Here is a 19,643-nt window from a genome sequence, read left to right as displayed (position 1 = left end):
GGGCGCTTTCCCGCGGGGTCTCCCGGGGTCGGCCTCACCTTCTTGCTGTCGGTGGCGGCGAAAACCCTGCTCTCGCCGCTCACCGAGGAGGAGCGGCCCGGCCCGAGGTGCTCCTGTTGCGGGGACATCACGTCCATGCAGCCCCGCGCCGCCGCCCTCCCGCCGCGGGAACACCCGCGCCGCCGCCGCCGCCGCCACCGCCGCCGCCGCCGCCGCCGCCGCCCGCACCATGGACAGGGCGCGCCGCGCCGCACCACGCCCCCCGCAGCCACGCCCCCGCAGCCACGCCCCTCGGGACACGCCCCTCACCCGACCACGCCCCCCAACAGGTTCGCGCCCCACTGTGTGGAGAAAGGGTATGGAAGCATGGGGGGAGGAAGGCGACGCGCATGCGCCGCCGCCGGGAATCGGCGGGGGGGGGGGTTGCGCTCGTGCCGGGGGGGGGGGCGTGGCGCGCGCTGCTGGGGCGGGAGGCAGCTCCCACCGGGACCCGCGGAGGGGGGGACGCGCGGTGCCAGCGGGAAGCTGCGGGGCCGCGGGGGCGTTGGGTGGTCCCAGGACTGGGGTGGGTGTTGCGGGGTTCCAGGACTGGGGTGGGTGTTGCAGGGTCTCAGCACTGGGGAGCTGTTGCAGGGTCCCAGGACTGGGGTGGGTGTTGCACTGCCCCAGAATTACCCTCCCCCACCACCTCCCTGCAGAAGGCAGGTCAGTGCAGTGCTCCTCCCCGGAGCCCTCCCGAGGGATGGTCACCATGTGAGGAGCAAGCAGCGGGTTGGGTGCAGGTGTGGGTGCAGGTACAGGTACGGGTGCAGGGGTCCCTGGCATGAGAGGTGACCGTGGCAGCATGGGCTCCAGGTCTGCTGGGGCGCTGGGGCAGCCCAGGGGAGGCTGAGGGGATGCCATTGTGCTCCAGAAAGCCATGAACAATAAGGAGGAGGAACCACTAGTTAAGCTAATGGATGGCGTTGACTTAAAAACAAATGGGTGTAAATAGGCTATAAATAAATCTCGGCTGGAGATGGGAAGAAAGCGTACTGATCGTACTGATCGTAAGAAGAGGAAGGAGGTTGTGGAGGAGACCAGCCAGCCAGACCAGCCAGCCGGGAGCAAAAGGCGTAGCTCCAGCAGCAGTTTGATATGGCTGTCACGTTTGTACGTTATCGTATACCCTCATTAAATATGGTGTCTTCAACAGCAAAGGGCTACTCCTGATCACCCAGGAGGTTCTTTCTAATCCTATCTTTCTACAGTTTGCGAGGGATATTTTTATCTCCAGCCTTTCCAGCTGTCATAGGCTTTAAATGCATTTTTCCCGTGTTGATCACAAAAAAAAAGCAGAAAAAGAGAGATCCTGCCATCTCATGTGCAGCTTTTCATATCTACACTTTTCTTCTGCCAGAAGAAGAGTTTCTACATCCTTGTGATGAACTGGATTGAGAATTGATACAGCTTTTTTAAGGTTACTTTTCATCAGCAAAAGCCAGGCTGGTTCTCCTCCTGGATGCAGAAATGTATGTGCTGTTTCCGTAACTTGATGGCAGCTGCTCTTGCCGTGTGTGACTGAAATGGCAGTAAATGATGATATTTGGTTCCATGTTATGTGGCCACCTTGATATTTAGGTTATTTAGGCCTAGCATGTCCATGTGGTAGTACTTCAATGATCTCTTTGTTGAGATTGATGTGGGCACCTGCCCTCTTCTTGCACCCTCGTTTCTGCAAGTCAGTGGAATCAGGCAAGTGTAAGTAAAGGAAAGATGAAATATTAAAGCCTGGGATGCAGTATGAGTGCTTCTGTCTCCTCATGCAGAAGCACTGGGTTTTCCTGGATCCAACTGTTAACGTTTCCTCTTTTCTTCTTAACTTTTAATCTATGACTGTTAGGCCACCAGGAGATAGCTCTTCGATAACACTGTGCCTGTGTGTCCAGTCTCAGAAAGCCCACCAGGCTGCCCCTGATATCCTTGAGAAAGAGAAATGGATGGTTAGGGCAGAGGTTTCTATGCATTATGTATGTTAACATGTCATGAGTTGCACCATTTCCTCTTCATTGAATTTGTACGGTCTTCCAGCTGAAGCGTAAAAACCTTGAAATGATGCATTTTGGTATCTGCAGTAATTTACAGACAGATGGACATACATCACTAAAGCAAACCAGCGTATAAAAAACCTTCTGAATTTTTAAAGCATGAGTCTCCAAAAGCCATGATATCAGCTAATTTTTGCGCCCAGGGACCTTGGTGCAAGCTACGTATCAGGCGGGGCGGCAAGCAGCCGTCCCTGCGCACTGTGCAGACCTTGTCCCAGTGCTCTCGCAGGTTCTCCCATCCCTCCACTCCCGTCCCCTTGGTCGTGTCCCTGTTTCCCCTCCTTCCACTGTGGTGCTGGTCCTGCGGGGGGTTAGCGGCAAGCGGAGAAAAGGCAGAGGCGTAGGCTTCCCCTGGCATGGCGCCCACGTCTATGAAATCGGGAGGCAAGTCTCCGATTGCTAGTGCACAGCACCCAGCCCAAAGGGATGCCATCCCCAGGCAGGTCTCCGAGCTTCTGTGAGAGGGCTAAGAAAAGATTTATCAGGGTAGAAAGGAAACGGTACAAAATGTCTATTCGAAGCCCAGAATATATTTAGCAATTTGGCAACCTCCTCCCCAGAAACATTTGCAAGTGATGATATTCTTGGTGACGTTTTGGAAATGGGGCTGTAAGTATATGTTTATTTTGCAAAGGAAATGTTACATAAGCTTTCCGAAATGCTCGCACATGCTTAGAGGTGTTCTTTTATCTACTACCATGAGCACATTTCCTACGCTCTTCATTGAATACTGACTCTTTCACCTACTCACTGAGATAAATAGATTGAAATATTGCCATTTGGTAAGCAAGATCGGAGAAGAAGCTTTCTTCTCTGCGCAGCACAAATATGTTTGTGCGCATATGTGAGTATACAGCCATGAAGTTTTTGTTGGCTGCAGTACTTCCCTGGTGCTAACTTTCCCGTACCTTTCATTAGGGCAGAAAAAGTGGACGGGAAGTTTAGTGCCGGAGGCATGAGCTGGCAGGAGTGACTCGGAGGGAGCAGAGCTTTACAAGCCTCACTTCCCCTTGCTGCGGCACGGACAGCGCGGCAGCCGGACGATGGAGGCAGGGAGGGAGCGCACGGGGTACAGCAGCGATGTACAGCAGCCTGGAGCACCCTGCCTGTAAAAAGACCTCTGGGGTGGAGCTGGCAGCGAGCGGGTCCCGCGCCTTACAGTGATTAATCTCAAAGGGTAAAAATAAGTCAACAAACCTGCTAAGAACTGCCAAAACCGGGAAATGGGAAAAATAGATTTTCCCAATGCACTGTTCAGAGCTTAACCAACAGTTTCTTTCTGGCAGATCAGGACTTTGTTTATTGATTTTAGTTTGGATTTTGAGAGACCTTTGAAAATTGGTGTCGTGACGGAGGCTGGCGACAGGATGCAATTGCAGCCTGTGCAGCATCCCCCGTGCTGCCTCTGCCCGACTGTTACCCATCTCTGTGCAGAGATTGCCGATGGGAAAACCACTGGATGCAGAAACTTCCACGTGGGCTGGTGCAGAGCCAGCCATGGGGATGGGGCTGCTGCTGCCCAGACCGCCCCGGTCCCTGCCACCCCGCAGCGCACGCTCTGATGTCGGCCAGCCCACGGGGTGCCTGCTGGGGGGTCTCTTCGCTTTCTCTCACAACACCAACGCTGTCTGGGTTTTGACATCAGCCTGGGTATTTCTGACCCGTGTCGGGCTGAACAATGAAAAGCTGAGGTGTATAATTGCACCAAACCATCCTTAAACTGCACCAGCTATCATCACCACCCGCTAAAATCCTGCTTGAGCCCTGCCCTAAAAAGAGACGTACAAGGCTCAGAAAATAACATGCATGTTCATAGGAAGATTTTCTTTCTGTTGCCTTGGCCACAGTGTTGTGTGAAGAAAAATACTGGGGAGGCAAAGGGGGGATCGGGACAGAAAAATATATGGGTGTTGTAGGAAAATCACGTTTGTGCACAAGACACAGGAGAATTATTCACGGGCAAACCCATCCAGATGGAAATATGACCCCTGTAAATCTGCCACATTAGAGAAACCCACAGTGAACTGTTAGCAAATGCTAGATACACAGGCTGCAGCTACCTCCAGTTTTTATGAGCTTTCCAAACACGTTAGCACTAGCAGACATTCCCTTCCAAGAAAATCATGATATCTGAGGAACTATGTGAGGCTAGAAATGAGTGAGCTGTACTTAACTTGCACTGAATAAATGTGATTCCACCAAATCTGCCCCAAAAGGGTACATTTACCTAAGCACTAATTTTATGAACCTCGCAAGCGCTTCATGCAATTAAAGCCATGCAGTAGATCTGAATTGGAAGCTCCAGGGGCAGTTGTATTTCAATGAGATCTGATGCAATGACTTTCTGTTTTAATATCCCAATACCTAGAATCTCATGCTGCTCATACATTATGAGCAGCTAAAAATAGGGCCATATCCTGGACAGATTGGAGCTACTCAGATGGAGAAAAGCTGATTTGAAAGGAAAGGTTGGAGAAGGAGAACAGGACGGATGACTTAACAGCTCCACATTACCCTCAACTTGCAGTTATCCTAGCATAAATTAGAGCATCCCTTGGGAATGCTGACTAGAAGGCATCCTCTTTTTTTCTGGAATTCAGCTGAGGAGCTTTAGTGGCAGTGTTATTTACCCTACAGTGTGAATCCTTCATTGCTCATCTTCACAGCATTTGCTGCTGCTCTGTGCAAAAAAGGTTGTGGTAAGCTGAGAGCATCCTCCATGCTCTGTGGTTCCAGAAGGTCTGGACCGAAGAAGGCCCAGGTACCAAGCCCTGCCCTTGTGTTTCGATAGCAGCTTGCTAATAAAATTGTTAAATGTTGTGTGGGTAATTGCTAAGTGGAATTCACAAACGTCCTGGGATTCAGGCCACAGCAGTTATTAATGCCTTGTGCAGATAGGTTCACATTAACAGGAAATACCCCATTCAGTCCCTTCCCATGCTCTAAAGTTTGCAGGGCCTTTCGTGCCAGATGCTCTGCCTCAGAGACTCCGTAAGCGCTGAGGAACACCTCACTTGGGTAGTTCTGCCAAAGCGTCTCAAATAACCAAAGATCTATCTGCTCTCTCTACCCCAAAAATACAGGGTGGCCCCGTGAGAACGTGGAGTCTGAGTTTGCAGCACATGGCGTGTTTGCAGCAACAGGGACAAGTGTGCACATTGAATGGGGACCCCAGGTGACAACTCTGCTGTAGAAACAGGGACAGCACAAGCACTGGGAGAGCCTGAGCGCTGGGTGCTCCACACAGTATCACCACTATGGCCAGCTAGAGCTGTCCTCCCATAGCCATACCTGCTGCCCAGAGATGAGGAAAGACTGTCACGACCCAGCCTTACAGAGGAACCTACCAACGATCCTGCCAATTCTTAATAGCCCTTTCAGTCTTATTGCATATGCCATGTGAAATTCAGTCCAGCGCATCAAAGGGAAGTTTGCCTTTGAAGGGCTGCATGCTTCCTGCATGCAAACGTTGCTCTGATTTAATTAAGCTTGATTTTATAATTAGTATAGGTAAACCAGTACGATGCTTGCGAGCAAATACGGCTGGCGTAAGCACCTTGATGGCCTATGGCCTGATATCAGCACTGCCCATAAGCAAGTGACATTCAGATTTTCCTACTATTCACATTTTCCCTGTTTTTCCTACATCTTACTTCTGATTTTTATGCATTATTTCCTTTGTTCACATTCGTACACTTGTAACATCATTGTTTATTTTTGGTTTCTCTGCGCTGAAGATTTTCTTACAGTCATTGTCCAGAGTTCAACCTTTCAACTGCAAATTGCAAGGCAAAGTTGAAAGTCAGTAACTGGATATTCATCCACGAGAGACCTTTCGTAGGAGCTAAGTATTAGACATGAAAGGATACCATTTCATTTAAGATAAGGCCTAATCTCTTCCCTTTGTAAGCAACATTTCTGGACTAAATCTGAGCACCTGCACCTGGAGCTGTTTAACTTTGCTCTCAGCTAGGTGAGTAGTGATGGAAATACATAGAACTGAATCTGCAGCATAATCCTAAGTACAAAATGCAGGTGCCATTAAGAGTAGGAGGTGGACTTTAGGAAACACCTCCGAAGTGTTCAGGTATGTGCAGGACACACATCTCTTCAGTACAAGCTTGAGTTTTCTTGGATGTCACCGTACCCATCACACTATTTGACTCCTGGAAAACCCACAGTCCACAGCACTCACAGTGATGCTCAGCACTGAGGTTGGTTTCTATTCATCAACATATTCTTGAGAAAAGACATCCTATCACCTAAAATTTCATGAGGGTGTGTTTTCAGATGCTTGTCCCAAAATTACGGTTGAGAAGCGTGGTTATCGGCATACAGATTGTAAATAACCTGTAGTATTTTTTGTGTTATAGCCAGGTATTGCTGACGGACTCCCTGGAGCTCCACAAGGCATTGGCCATGTAGACAGCCGGATTCCCTTTTCAGTGGGTCGAGGCACAGAGTGATAAATTAGGTAACATGAGTCAGGTTGGCATATATGTGCCCGGTGAGAATTATACATTCGTAACAGGAACGTTTATAGTAACTAGAATGGGAAGTTATTGGGGTTGCATTAAGAATAGAGCATCTTTGTTTTATGGCTGATGGGACTTCAATTTATTGCAAGCAGAAAGTGGGCTGTTGACATTGGCTCTTTAGGAAACATGAAGGAAGCTCCCATGAACAGGGGACCCTTTCGAGTGTGACATGCACTCATCCATAAAAGTTATCACATTATCATCCTCGCTCTGGATTCATTTCAGGCATCACTTTCTCTCTCTCTAATTCACAACCTAGACAGTTTTTACTGCGAGTGTGTTTAAGAACCCAGGGGGCCATATTTTTTGTCAGTTTGTGTTTTTAACATACTGATGGATTGTATTGCACTTCTGATCTCTCCCTGGATTTACTATTTTCTATTCACCATAGAGAACTCCCTTTTCCTAACAACCTGTGGGACTGTCAAGCTGTGAAAGACAGGCATAAAAAAATGATGGGGAAGATTTTTAGTTGTCATTTTGTAACACGCTGCAATATTTTTCACTGCAAGAGTGGGATGCTTTCAAAACTGACGCAGATGAATAAAAATTGAGCTAGACATCCTCCCGCTGACTGGGGCTCCGAGAGGAAACGGCTCTATTTTTCTTGTACACAGTGTTGAATTACTCAGTATAACCTGATGGACATAACTTCAGCTTCTGTCAGCCAAGGTGGGAGCCCAAGCTTTACTGCACTCCATCGAGCGAGGATTTGGCTCTCCTGCCTGTCTCAGCCTCTAACCACACCACTAGCGGTTTACAGCTTAAATGGTCCGTGATACGAGGGCTAGAGTTCCTGGATCTTCTGGCTGATGTGGACAATGAGGACTGTCAACCTCCAAATGGAGTTTGGCTTTTGCTGCAATGCAGGAAGGTTTAATTGCCGGAAGGGAGCAGCCAGCAGGACCGGGGCAGAGGAGTGCCCGTGGTCTCTGCCAGGCTCCCACCACCACCCCTCCGCCTCTCAGGTGCTATTTCCAGCATCCTAACATTTTAAGGGAAAAAGCAATGGTTTCGGAGTGTATCTGAGCTGTTCCTGACTCCAACATGGTAATCATAAGAAGCAGATTTAGGAAGGACCTCAGAAGATCACCTAACCTCATCATCAAGCAGCTTTACCTAGGTCTTTCCTAAAGGCCTTCTGGATAACTTGTTCTTAGAAATGAGCGGTGACGGGGATGTGCGGCCTCCCTTGTGAGCCTGTCTATGCATTGTTTCCACAATTGGGAACTATTTTCCCTGATGCCTGACTGAAACTGCCTCCTCTTCGGTTAAGCCTACGACAACTTGTCCTAAGCCCAGGGGATATGAAAAGAGTTTATTCTTTCCTCCTGAGAGCTACCTTCTACATATTTGGACACTATGTCCCCACAATCCTCTTTTCTAGACTAAACAATACCAAATCCGTCAGCTTTTCCTTGCAGTTGATGATTCCTGGTTCTCCGATCAATCTTGTTCTCTTGGAATTCTTTCCATTTGGTACGTTTCCTTTCTAAGTCATCATTTCCAAAGGGGGATGTTTTGTTCGTAAGGACGCCGCGCACATGTTTGTCTTCCTTTCACACCCCACCTCCAAAACAAATGTTTCTCTGCTTCTTTATTAACTGAAGAAAGTTGTAGCCATGGGGAGGGGTACAGGGAGGTTGGCAGTCCATCCTTAATATTTTACAAAAACATTTATTATTCCCCATGATGCAGAAAGCCATTTAGCAAGGAAAAATGTATTAGTTTCACATTTCCTAAGTGTCGTTATAACTGTTGAAGCCAGAAAATATATGTAAAGCTATTAAAATATTTGGATAGTGTAAGTTTAGATAAGATTCCAGCAGATATCCCTATCACGCTTATTTCTCAATATGAAAGCTCATATGACCCAGCATTTCTCCTGGATCAGCAGGATATGGGCCCTGGTTATCAAGCAAAGCTAAACGGTTATTGCTTTTAAATTAACAGAAAGGTGATCGTTACTGAAGTGTGTACATTTGGATGGAAACCTAAGCCGTAGGATAATTGTGGGCTTGAATTATTTTAGGATTCAAGCTTGAGGAAAAAAAGGGTTTGTTACTGTAATAACTCCCAGACCCTTCAAACCAAAACCTGTTTTGTAATCTTTGTTAAAAAATAAACTTTTTTAGCTCACAAAGTAGGGAAAAAATAATCTGGAAAAAAAATGGTTAACCTATTTTGGAAAAAAAATTCCTTCAAGATGCTGGAAGAGTGAAAATGTTCATTGCCATGAATGCTCAGGAATTTGGGCAGAGGAGCAGCAGGAGAGGACCTGAAGGGGTGGGAAGGAGATGCGGGGGCAGAGGAGACACAGAGCTGGCAGCCGCGGTGCTGCCGAGTCAAGAAACGCCACGTGCCGCGGGAGGGGACAAGGAGGCGGCAGGGGCGTCGCGGCACAGCCCTGAGTGTCTGCTCGTCGGCAGCACGGGCTTGGCTGGGTTGCTGTCACGGAGATCATTGCGGATGCACAGCGGGTCGGTGGCCTGGATGGGGAGGACAGGATACCTCCGAACAGTTTTGCCTGGCCCCCCCCGGCGAGCAGGGAGCAGCGTCAGCTTGGCAAAGGAACAACTGGATCTTCCCTCAACCTAAAAATAGCGACATAAATATTGTGCACGCATTAATTATAACTGTTACAAGGGTAGAGTATGGAAAAAAGCTAATTAATGTGAGGTGTGTTCAAATTACTTCACTGAAAGCCATGCTTTTTTCTTAAAGGAACATGATTTTTTTTTCCCAGATGCTTTTAAATATTGCACTTAGGACAATCTAGTTCTCGGGAGGGCTTTCTCTCTGGAGGACCCTCAGGCATGAGGTCGGATAGCTGGTCACCATAAAGTATAGCATCAGCAATATAGCATTACCACAGTAATACAGCATTACATTACAGTACTTTGCACACAACTTGAATATAAGAACACCTTACAATGATTTTAATGTAATTGGGATATAAGCTAATGGCAGACCTGGGGAGAAATAAACCACATAGCATAGATAATCACTATTAGATGCCTGGGACCATCTTCTCGGGACAACACGCAACCCTACCAGCTTCACATCTTATGTATTTGCAGTTGTCAAAACATAGTTGGCTGTGGGGATGTGTACTTGGCCACAAAAATAAAAAAACAGGCTAAAATTAGCGTCAGAAAGATTGTTGTGCATTTACGAAGAAGGAACCTGAAATAGCCAATCACAGGACTATCATGTTGTTTCTGCTGCCATTCAAGGTTCACAGCTTAATTCTGCACTAAAGAGGTTTGCTGTTGGCTCGAAGACTTACAGGTCAGTGGAAACTGTTGATCCTGAGAGGCCTGTCAAGAAAAACGAGTGAATTATGGGTTTTGGCCAAGTCATGTGCTTACCAGGCCAATTTTGGTAACCAAGGCAGCAAAAAATCCATTTCAATGAACTGAAATTCAAATGCATATAAATATACAGTTTAGGTTTTGCAGGATTTTCAATGTTTTGGAGTATGACATAATGGCACATATTTTTATGTCCTCAGAACATTTCTGCTAGTTTCAAAAGGTTGAACTGACACTGATGTCACATTATTCACTTATTCTACAATATATTCTGGCCTTGTGCTTTATTTAATGCTTTGCAACGTTATTTGGATGCTATAATTTTACAGTTACCTCACTGAATCGATGAGGAAAAGTAAAAAGTTGCCAGAAGAAGGTTATTTCACAATAAAGTCGTCAGCAGGCCAGGCCTTTCCTAGCTTACCTTTCCTTCTCCTCCACCTGAATGCAAGCACATTAAAAATGGTCCAGGAAACCTCCACCTCTGCATTCATGCAAGATGCTCGTAAATCATATTTCTTTAAGAGGGGTTTATAATCTGATGTTAATGAAGACTCTGGGGTAACACCGTTTGAGAAGGAACTGGCGCCAGAAGCGCGGTTGATGTATGGTCGCATACCTCCAGTGTTAACAGTGGAAACCCTCTGAATTACATCAGTGCAAGAGCTTTCCCATTCTCTTTAGTTCAAAAGTTTCTATTGGCAGGATAATAAAAATCCCCCACTGCATCTCGTGAATAGTTTACACTGCAAATTCCAGAGCCCTGGCTGCTCCACCACACGGGTCCCAAAACACAGCAGCCGTGCTGCTTCCCATCTGCTGCCAGGCCCTTTAGACCACTCCAGCAACATGAAAGGCTCCTTACATCACATGAAAGATTCCTTTCATTTAAGACCCCTTTCCAGTGCTGGGTGAGTGGGAGGAGGCCGGAGTGCAGATGCAAAGCTGTGCTGCAGCCTTGAAGGTCTTTGTGGGGAAATTTGGTGGGTGCTTTGCTGGGTGATGTGGTGGTTTGCAGGGCACAGGAACCGCTCCTGTGCCTCCTAAGTTTTGACCTGAAGGTTTAATGTCAGCTCTTTAAGTCGTAACATAAAAGTCCATCTCTTAAACCCCAGCTCCTCACACCATCCAGCAGATGAAGGTCACCTGCAGACTCATTAACTTGCTGAATAACCAAGATATGCTGGAATACTGCAGCCCCCGCCTGTCTCTCCCCACTTTCAAACCCTCTGAAAACAGAGCTGCTGGTGGTGTCTCACCCCCACAGCCACCCCTGGCCACCCCACGATACCAGCATGCCCCATCCCCATCTCCCCTTGTGTCCATCCCCTCTAATTTGGGGTGGCCACCCTGTGTTTCGGAGCAGTGGCTGCTACTATAGACCAAATGGCACTCAGCAAGGGGGACAAGTATTTTCAGCTATGCCTTCATCTGCTGCCTAACCCAACCCAAAAAGGTATTTCTTTAAGCTCCATGTCTTAGGGACTGCGGGAACTAAGGTGAGCTTGACTTGCCAGCCTGTGGCTTTGGTTGCTTTATTGCTTAATTGCGTATATGGATTGATGTGTAATTGGCATATGAGCGTTAGGTAATGAATTATGTGCATGGCAATGGGGATAATAATGATTTACTCTTCCAGAGAGTTTCACCAAAAAGCTAACAATCAGAGCAGGCTGGTTACTGAAAGCTCCTTCTTTTACTCAGGGCTTTGAATACTATAAAGTATGGTGGTAAAATAAATGCCATGTTAGGGAATAATAGTATCCTGATGCTAAACTAATACCTAAATGATATCGTGGAAGGATTTCTGTTATACAACTGATTTTCTTTCTGGTCTATATATTGATCGATGTGGAGCAGGTGTCATTTTGTCTACTAGTTGTTTCTGTTGTCAAATGGGAATGATCCCAACCAGAAGCTTTCTTGGCTCAAATGCCACTCAGCTCCCTGCATAAGGCATTATAAATTTACAGGTCCCAGACTGTAGCATTTTATCAGCCACGGTGCACATTTTCATATTGACCAGTAAAGTTGCAATGTTAATTTCTGAGTGGTACCAAAGAGATATTGGAGTAAAAGCTCACATTGTCACAATACTCTAGAAAATTTCACAGGATGGTGATAAATATGAAAGAAAAAATGAAGTGCAGCTCAGCAGAATAATTGTGACTGAGATAAAGTCACTGGTGTCTTAGCTGCCCTGCATAAGGGATGGCAGGGTTGGTGATATCCAAAAACCTCTGAGAACTTTGCTTTTGCTTGATTTCAAAGTTAAAGTTTTCTTTCCACAGAATCACTTCCTCCTCTTTGCTTTCTACAGTTACCTACAGCAAGGAATATTTTCCCAGGCATAAAAAAATGTATTTTCCCTTGTTTCATCCCTATTTTTTGTTTGTTCATCTTTCTGAATGTCTGCTAGCATTAGTCATTTGTTCTCAGCAGTGCTCACTGCCTGTGCCTGGGGGACTTTGAGGATAGCTGGCAGCAGAAAGCAGGCTGTGGGCTAGATACTTCGTTCTGGGCATATATTGCCCTGATCTGCAGGTTGGCTACCCCCAGTCTTGGCTGTTAGACCCAGTTTTTCTGTAAGAATGAATCAAAGGCCAATATGTCTGGTCCCTCCTGAGGCTTCTCCACTAGATGTTTTGTTACCCTTCATAGCACTTTGTTTGTAGCTCTCCAGCCAGTTTTCAATCCACGTGACAATGTTCATTTCCAGGCCAACTTTGATTATTATTCTTTGGTGGGAGATACCCTATCATTTGCTTTACTAAAATCCCAGAACATTTCCTTTACGTCATTGCCTTTGTCCAGTAATGGTAAAACTCCATCATAAAATGTAATCAAGACTGTCTGGCAAGGTCTTTTATTTAGAAACACATGTGGCTTATTGCACATAATTCCACTGCCCTCTTGATGTTTCATGATGATATTTTCAATCTTAATGTTACATTAATGTGGAGGGAAAGGGGGGACACACATTTGTTTAATACCTGACCATTTTTTATGCATTTACACATGTCCTATAATGCAGAGCACATATGCAAGGGAGCTATGTTATTTTTCCATGTGGTTTAGGCTGTTTGTTTATTTTAACGTTAACTCTTAGTGAGAAGGTCATCCTTTCCCCCAGATGTTTATTACTTTTGCGAACCAAAAAAGATTTCTCTCATAACTTGCATCGCAGATCTAATACTTGTAAAATGCACGAGCGATGCCAACACAGTAATGGTTTCAAGAGCTTTCTATATGCAGAGCTGTGGTTTACCACCATGCCACAGCTTACCACAATTTAGCAGAGAGCCATAGCTTTTAATCAGTAAACCAAGTCTTGGCCAATTGGTAAACACAGTGCTTGGAGAGGGGGAGATTTGGGAGAGATTTGCTGCACTGGTTTCTTTCAGCTTTTCTATTTACTTCCATTTGTTCAATTACTATCACAGATTCCCAGCAAGGAGAAAAAGGGTGACAATCAGGAAACATTTGGATGTTGACAAATTGGAAAAGACTGGTCCAAATTTGTCAATTATATTTTCAACCTTAACCTTTATACCCCTCTGGTCCTTTTTTAGATATATATACATTTCTGAAAATCCAGAGTGCATAAGCATGGAGGTTTCTGAGGTTTAAAACTACTGACTACAAGGAGAGCAGGCTTGGAAATAAACTCATATATACATAGTAGAGAACTGACAGGGACAAGTAAATACATTATAGTTTCATGTATCTATGAGCCTGGAGCGGGGATGTATATATGTATACACGTTTTGTTCTTGGAAATCTTACAAACATGTTTGATTAAGGAGATGAAAGATGTATATTCAGTATACAATGTAAAAATGAACTGGTTGTTTGGACGGGGGTGGCTCACATTTCTGATATGTCTGAAGTTGAATTTCTTCAAACAGAGTCTCTATTTTTGCCTCGATAACATGAAAACACTGGTGGGACTTGCTAGAGAGATTTATTTTACTAGCTGAAAGCTGAGTAGGCATCCCTGAGCAGCTGGTGGTAAGGACAGGAGATAGGTTGAATTAAATCACCATAATGAACAGGGTTTGATTTAAGGAGAAAGAAATTTTTTTAATGACATCAAATTCCACTTGTGACTTTTTCCTCAGCAGAGACAAGCTGTAACTACTTTACGTTGAGCAAGACGTAAATCTTTTGAGCTGGTACTATAATAGCCAAGATGTCAAAAATAATGTTATTAGATTTAGAATTTGTGGCATCCACTTGACAAGGAGAGGCGAGAGCCACCACCGTACAGCAGCAATAATCACACCAAAGATCAGGACAGAAACAGTTTGTTTCTTTTCCTTTTTGTGGGATTTTCACTACAGACAAGTCCTTCTAAAACAAAATTTTATATGTCAGTCATCCTGCGGGCAAGGACAGCAGCTGTCTGAAATTCAGCACTTCTGTGAGTTTGGTCCAGAAGTGTTTTCAACCGAGCTTGCAGCACTTGCAGAGAGACTGAATTTCACACTAGTCACCATCCCATGTACCCAGGCGGGCAGACTTTGAGCTTCACTGAGACGTGAAGTGAGTCACCTGTGAGAGGGCTGTGACTTTTCAATACCTCAGGGATGGAGAATTCGGATCCTGTCTCTAAATTAAGTTCTGGGGAAATCTGCTGAGTCAGCCACTAAATTACCTCAAGACTGTTTTCTGTTCTGAAATCATAACACTCAGATAAATGAGTTCAGCTCACGGCTGTACAGTCAGAAGCAGCAGAATAGGGAACAGCGGTACCCAGCTGAAAATGAAGGGGGTGATGTCCAGGGAAGGGGAAGCAACTGGGGAGAATCAGGCTCAAGTCTGAGGGAGATCTAACTCACTAAGCCCATTATTAAAAACAAAAAAACCAGCCCAAGCAGGTCAAGGTTTAAAATGTTTTGGATTCTGAAGATCACTTTAGTTAAGAAACTTACTAAAATACAGTTTAATTCATAAAATTCAGCTGTGTAGGTAGAAGTTGCAAAAGTCCGTGCACCTTCTGATGGCTTCTCGTGGCTAACCTTCAGGAAGAACCAAAACGTCAAGTATTCTGGTGAAGTATTGCAAAAGCGTTGCAGATTGAGACAGATGAGAGTCTCAATTGTCGTTTTGCAACGCTGCAGTCACCATCCCCAGAGGCCTGCAGGAACAGCCCAGGCAAGGGATGCTGTGGGTCAGCCCCTTCCCATCTCAGTGATGGCTGTTGGGGGAAATGGTCTCACAAGGTAACAAACAAAAACCTATTTCTATAAAAATGGTACTCTATAAACTTGCTTTTATTAGCCAAGACTGTGTCTCAAACAAAAAAGTAAATTCAATCCCCTTCTACAAGCTTTCTGCTGCTTAAATTTGCTTTGGAGAACATGATTATGTCTAGCTTCTTACGTAAAACCCAAGAATTTTGGCAGTGGGACCTAATACTTGGGGGGGTGTGTCTTTCCTATGTGTTGAAATTGTGAATGAAAGGACATGGGATCAATATGCAAATACAGAAAAGAAAATAGGCACTATTTGTGTGCAAGATTAAAGACATAAGTATTTTCCAGTTGCTTATGGTTGTTGTTGCAAGCTGATTGCAAATGACGTCTCTGCATGCGCTTGTCCATAGTGAGCTTCCCACTTCCCACCATGAGAAAAGACGGGACCACTTCCCTTGTCCTTTCTAGGTGTGACTGCTCCTTAGCACAGTGTGTTCATGCATTTCTCATCTCACCTCTCTTCATCTATCAAAACTCACTATCACGCTATGCCAGCTCAGGCTTTCTGGATCATTATAGTGGCAGATCAACAAATTTTTACCATGATTGCCGTAAAACAGTAACAACACGTTTCTTTTCCCTGTGACATAATGGGAAAATCTCCTTTAGGATAAATCAAAGGCACAAAATCTCTTCTGCGTGTCCGGGAGGGTTTGCCTGTATGCATTTCTGGCTCTGCACCTTCCTCAGCCCCTCGCATGCACAAACACCTGCCCAGACAGTTTCATTACTTTCCTGCCCACCGCCTGCTCCGGTTTCCTCCCGCAGTTTTCAGTCGAGGGCTCTGGCCGCCTGGGAGGCAGCACGGCCCCGGTGCTTGAGCTCCTGACCCACGCTCCCAGCAAGCCCTCGCGTGTTCCTCCTGCCTGCCTGCACCACGGGCAGCTGCTACGGGAGCCAAACAGGTGGTCTGCCCTTCCAGCCGGGAAGAGAGCGTGCATCCAGCCCTCCTGCAGCCCGCAGAGAGGGGAGGTGTCTGCAGTCGTAAAACCCAAACGGTGTGATCTTCATAGACCCACACAACTTTCTCTCTCCGCAGGTTTGAGTCCAGCACACGAGTTGGCACGAGCAGGAGAGCAGACCGACTGGGAAACGGCTACTACAGTCACCGGGTAAGGGTGAGCATCTTAAAAGTTAAACCTCCAAAGCTGTGCTTTGCAAGCTGGACTTGTGGGCTGGATGGAGGTTGTTATTTACTGCATCATTTGTGGCCAGAGAGGATCCCTGGCAGTAATGACGGTGACCTCTGCGTTGAAACTGGGTAGCTGCCGTTTGCTGACAGCACGCGTGGTGTTGTTGTACTGCAGTCGTAGCAACTCCAGCGAGGCAGCAAGTCCGCATCGCTTTCCAAGAAATCATTTCAGTCCTGCTGCCCAGAGCTCGGCTTTGCACAGCCCGTCCAGGCAGCTGGTTTGTATGAAGACCCCGCCGGCTGGGAGTGTGTCGAAATCCTTCGAACGCTTGTTCCTGAGCTCAGAGGAGATCTGGGAGGAGACCTCTGCCTCTCACTGCGCCTTTGCTGGTGATGGCAGCAGCAGAGGACCGGCTGCCGGTTCCCAGCTCTGCCGCGTGCCGGGTCACTGCTGGCACATCATTTCATGGCTTGGCCTCTGAATTAGGGGTTTATCTGGAGATATTTGTGAATTATGCAGAGAAGATGGAAGCTATAAACTACCGAGAATGAAGACATTTGCAAAAGTAGGACAGATGAGGCAAACTGGTGCTTCTTCTTGTCTCCGCTAATATCCATCCCCGCATTGGCATGTCAAGCAGAGATGAACACTTCCTCTCTAAGTAGGAAATCATATGTTGATCTGGCTAACAAATTGCCAGAGTCATTCCATGAAATGCCTCAGACACTAAATCTGATATCAGTTCCCTTTTCTCACGCTAAATCCTGCTTTTTTGACAACCACGGTTAATCATTCCTACCTTTCACGCTGTGTGCTGTGACATGAGCCGCACCTCGGGAGCATAATGAGGTTGCTCCTCACCACTTCCATTCCTTTGAGCATCTCTTATTAACTACCTCTGGTAAGAGGTTAGCCAAGCATTGGCACTTTTATGTGCCTGCAAACGTACCCCATATTTCTTGACGAAGCCATCTGCTGACTTGAAAGGCCATCACTTGCTGCATGCAGCTACTTCTCCAAGCAAAGGGCCCAGTTCCTCTGTTGTGCAATCTGTCCATCTGATCTTCTAACAGCAAAAAAAGAGACATTTGCTATTTCCTCAGCACGCAGGAGGCAATCAGCTCTTTTATGGGATAATGACTTTACAGCAATAAGGTACAGTCCTCTCCTATTGTTAGAATGAAACAGCAACATGTAACTCCACTCTCAAAATATTAGAAGTTGTCACTGCACTGTCTGCACGTGTACTCCCAGCAGCCTTTAGAGATGCCTACAGTTATAAAAAAGGTGGAAATTATGGCTTCACTCTGGAATTGTGCTGCTGAACATCAGTTAATGATAATAAATCAGAGCAGCTACCCGCATGCCGGATTACACAAGTGTGTAAAGTTAGGCACCTGGTTTGAAACTGTTCATCCCAGTTACTTGCAGCTAGAGTCATCTACTCTGCTGTTTACTTACATCTCAAGTTATAGATACTTTGCCCCTTAAAGTGGTTTCCAATGTCGCCTTTCCAGTTTGTCCTGCCAGGATGGGCTGGCTCCCGGTGGTGGAGGACCTGGAGGTGGAGGGCCACCGACGCAGCATCACCAGGGCTCACACACTTTGTCCCATGGGGTTCGTGTCCCCAGCCAGATCCAGTGCCATGGGGCATCAGCTTTGGTGCGCCCGCTCTGCGGTCCAGCCAGCCCGCGTGGTATCTCCCAGACAGCCCCCGCATGCTTTCTCCCCAGTACTTTTCCACTTGCTCGCTGATGTATCTAACCTTATTTCTGAGGTCTGCTAAATATACAGCCAGCCATAGGCTTCAGCAAGCAAACCGCAGAACCCAAACAAAAGAAAACTCATTCCTCATTTCCCTGACCAGACCCAAACAATATCTACAACACTTCCCCAATTTAAACATGTGAGATTTTCCTGCCAGTCTCTGCAAAAAAACCCCAAACCATCCTCTGGCAAACGCTGGTCAAGCTGCGATGCAGCACTGCCCATCTCTCTGCACCGCGTGCCCCCGCCACCCCTCTTGGGCACCCAGGGCCTGGAGACCAGCACCTTGCTCCCTTGGTTAACCAAGGAGTTGCTGCTAAAATCTTTTTTAACTGAATGTGTTTTTTAGTGCTGTGCTCTGGATTCACTGCCAATGGGAGGGCAGAGCCATTTCTGGTGGGTCCCGCGGCACTGTGGCATCTTTTTGATGCTCTCCATACGATCGGCACCCACTGCCCGTGTGCACCACTGGCCCTGGGCACTGTCTGCTGGAGAGCTCTTGTCTTTTGAGTTCAAAAGAATAAACCCACTGTATCCTTTGATTACCATAGAAGAGTAAATTTCCTTGCTTTTAGGTAGCTTTTTTTTTTTTTAAACGTAATATTCTGCAAATAGATTTCCTACATGCAAAATGGAAAGCCTTGGACCAGCAACCCCAACCAACAGATTATGAAAGTGAAGTGGCTCTCAATGATCTCTGTGCACAAGTTCACTTTTAAAAACAGATCTTAGACATCTGTGGAAATCCACTCCTTTTATGCAATTTCCTTTCTTCTGCAGCTCTCAGGATAAGACGGATTAGCAAGCCATAGGCTGTTTCTATTCCAGGGTAGCCTGTAAGAAATAACTGTGAGGTCCAGCAAAACAACAGCAGCCTTTGGAAAGAGAAAGCAGACTTGTTCCCTGTCGGCAGCACCGCTCTCCTGTTCCCTTTGCCCTTTCTGTACACACTCAGCCCCAAAGAAGCTGCTGGCTTCCCTCCTCCTCCATGCACAACCTCTTTCCTCCTTCTTTCTTCACCATCACACATTTACCTTCCCCCTCCCTCTTTCCCTGCATCCTGAGGTGCTGGGGGACCTGGCCAACCTGTCCTGTTTTACTCTCCCATCAGGATGCTGCTAATGGCCCGGCATCGCTGGCTGTCCCAGAAAGCCGGCCCTTCCTCGTCCGTCCCCCTCATTGCCGGAGCGGGTGTTGCACTCTGCCGCTTGCCTTGGAAAGCACTTGCATCCCGCCCAGCTGTGGAGGGTCCCTCAGCCATATTCCACCATATGGCACCACGATCCTCAGCTTTATCGCATGGAAAATATCAAGATAATCAGACCTGCCTCACTGTGATTCATGTAGCCATCTGTCTGGGCTTCCCACTATTCGAGTGCTGTAATACCCAGCCTGCTAGCCAGAATATAAGCGGGCTTTTACTGTCCAAATTTCTTAATCTAAACAAACATGAAAGGCCAAATTCTGCTCTGGGCTCCGTTTGCACAAATCCCATTTGTGACATTAAATGGAGCTGTTTGAATCAGTCTGATCGTGGAGTTTGGCC

The 19,643-nt window shown here is 46.5% G+C and overlaps 1 protein-coding gene across 1 annotated transcript in view; it reads right to left on the bottom strand.

Annotated features, from left to right (window-relative positions):
• The window catches only part of ARHGAP20 (Rho GTPase activating protein 20), a 61,493-nt gene extending 61,356 nt beyond the window's left edge, over positions 1 to 137 (bottom strand). Inside the window, exon 1 of the mRNA XM_075140228.1 lies at positions 39 to 137. Coding sequence (XP_074996329.1) covers positions 39 to 137 — 99 coding nt within the window. The remainder of the gene's footprint in view (positions 1 to 38) is intronic.
• Positions 138 to 19,643: the final 19,506 nt, after the last annotated feature.

Source organism: Calonectris borealis, chromosome 1, assembly GCF_964195595.1.
Source record: "Calonectris borealis chromosome 1, bCalBor7.hap1.2, whole genome shotgun sequence".
Taxonomy (NCBI): Eukaryota; Metazoa; Chordata; class Aves; order Procellariiformes; family Procellariidae; genus Calonectris; species Calonectris borealis.
This window is presented reverse-complemented; position numbering and strand designations above follow the sequence as displayed.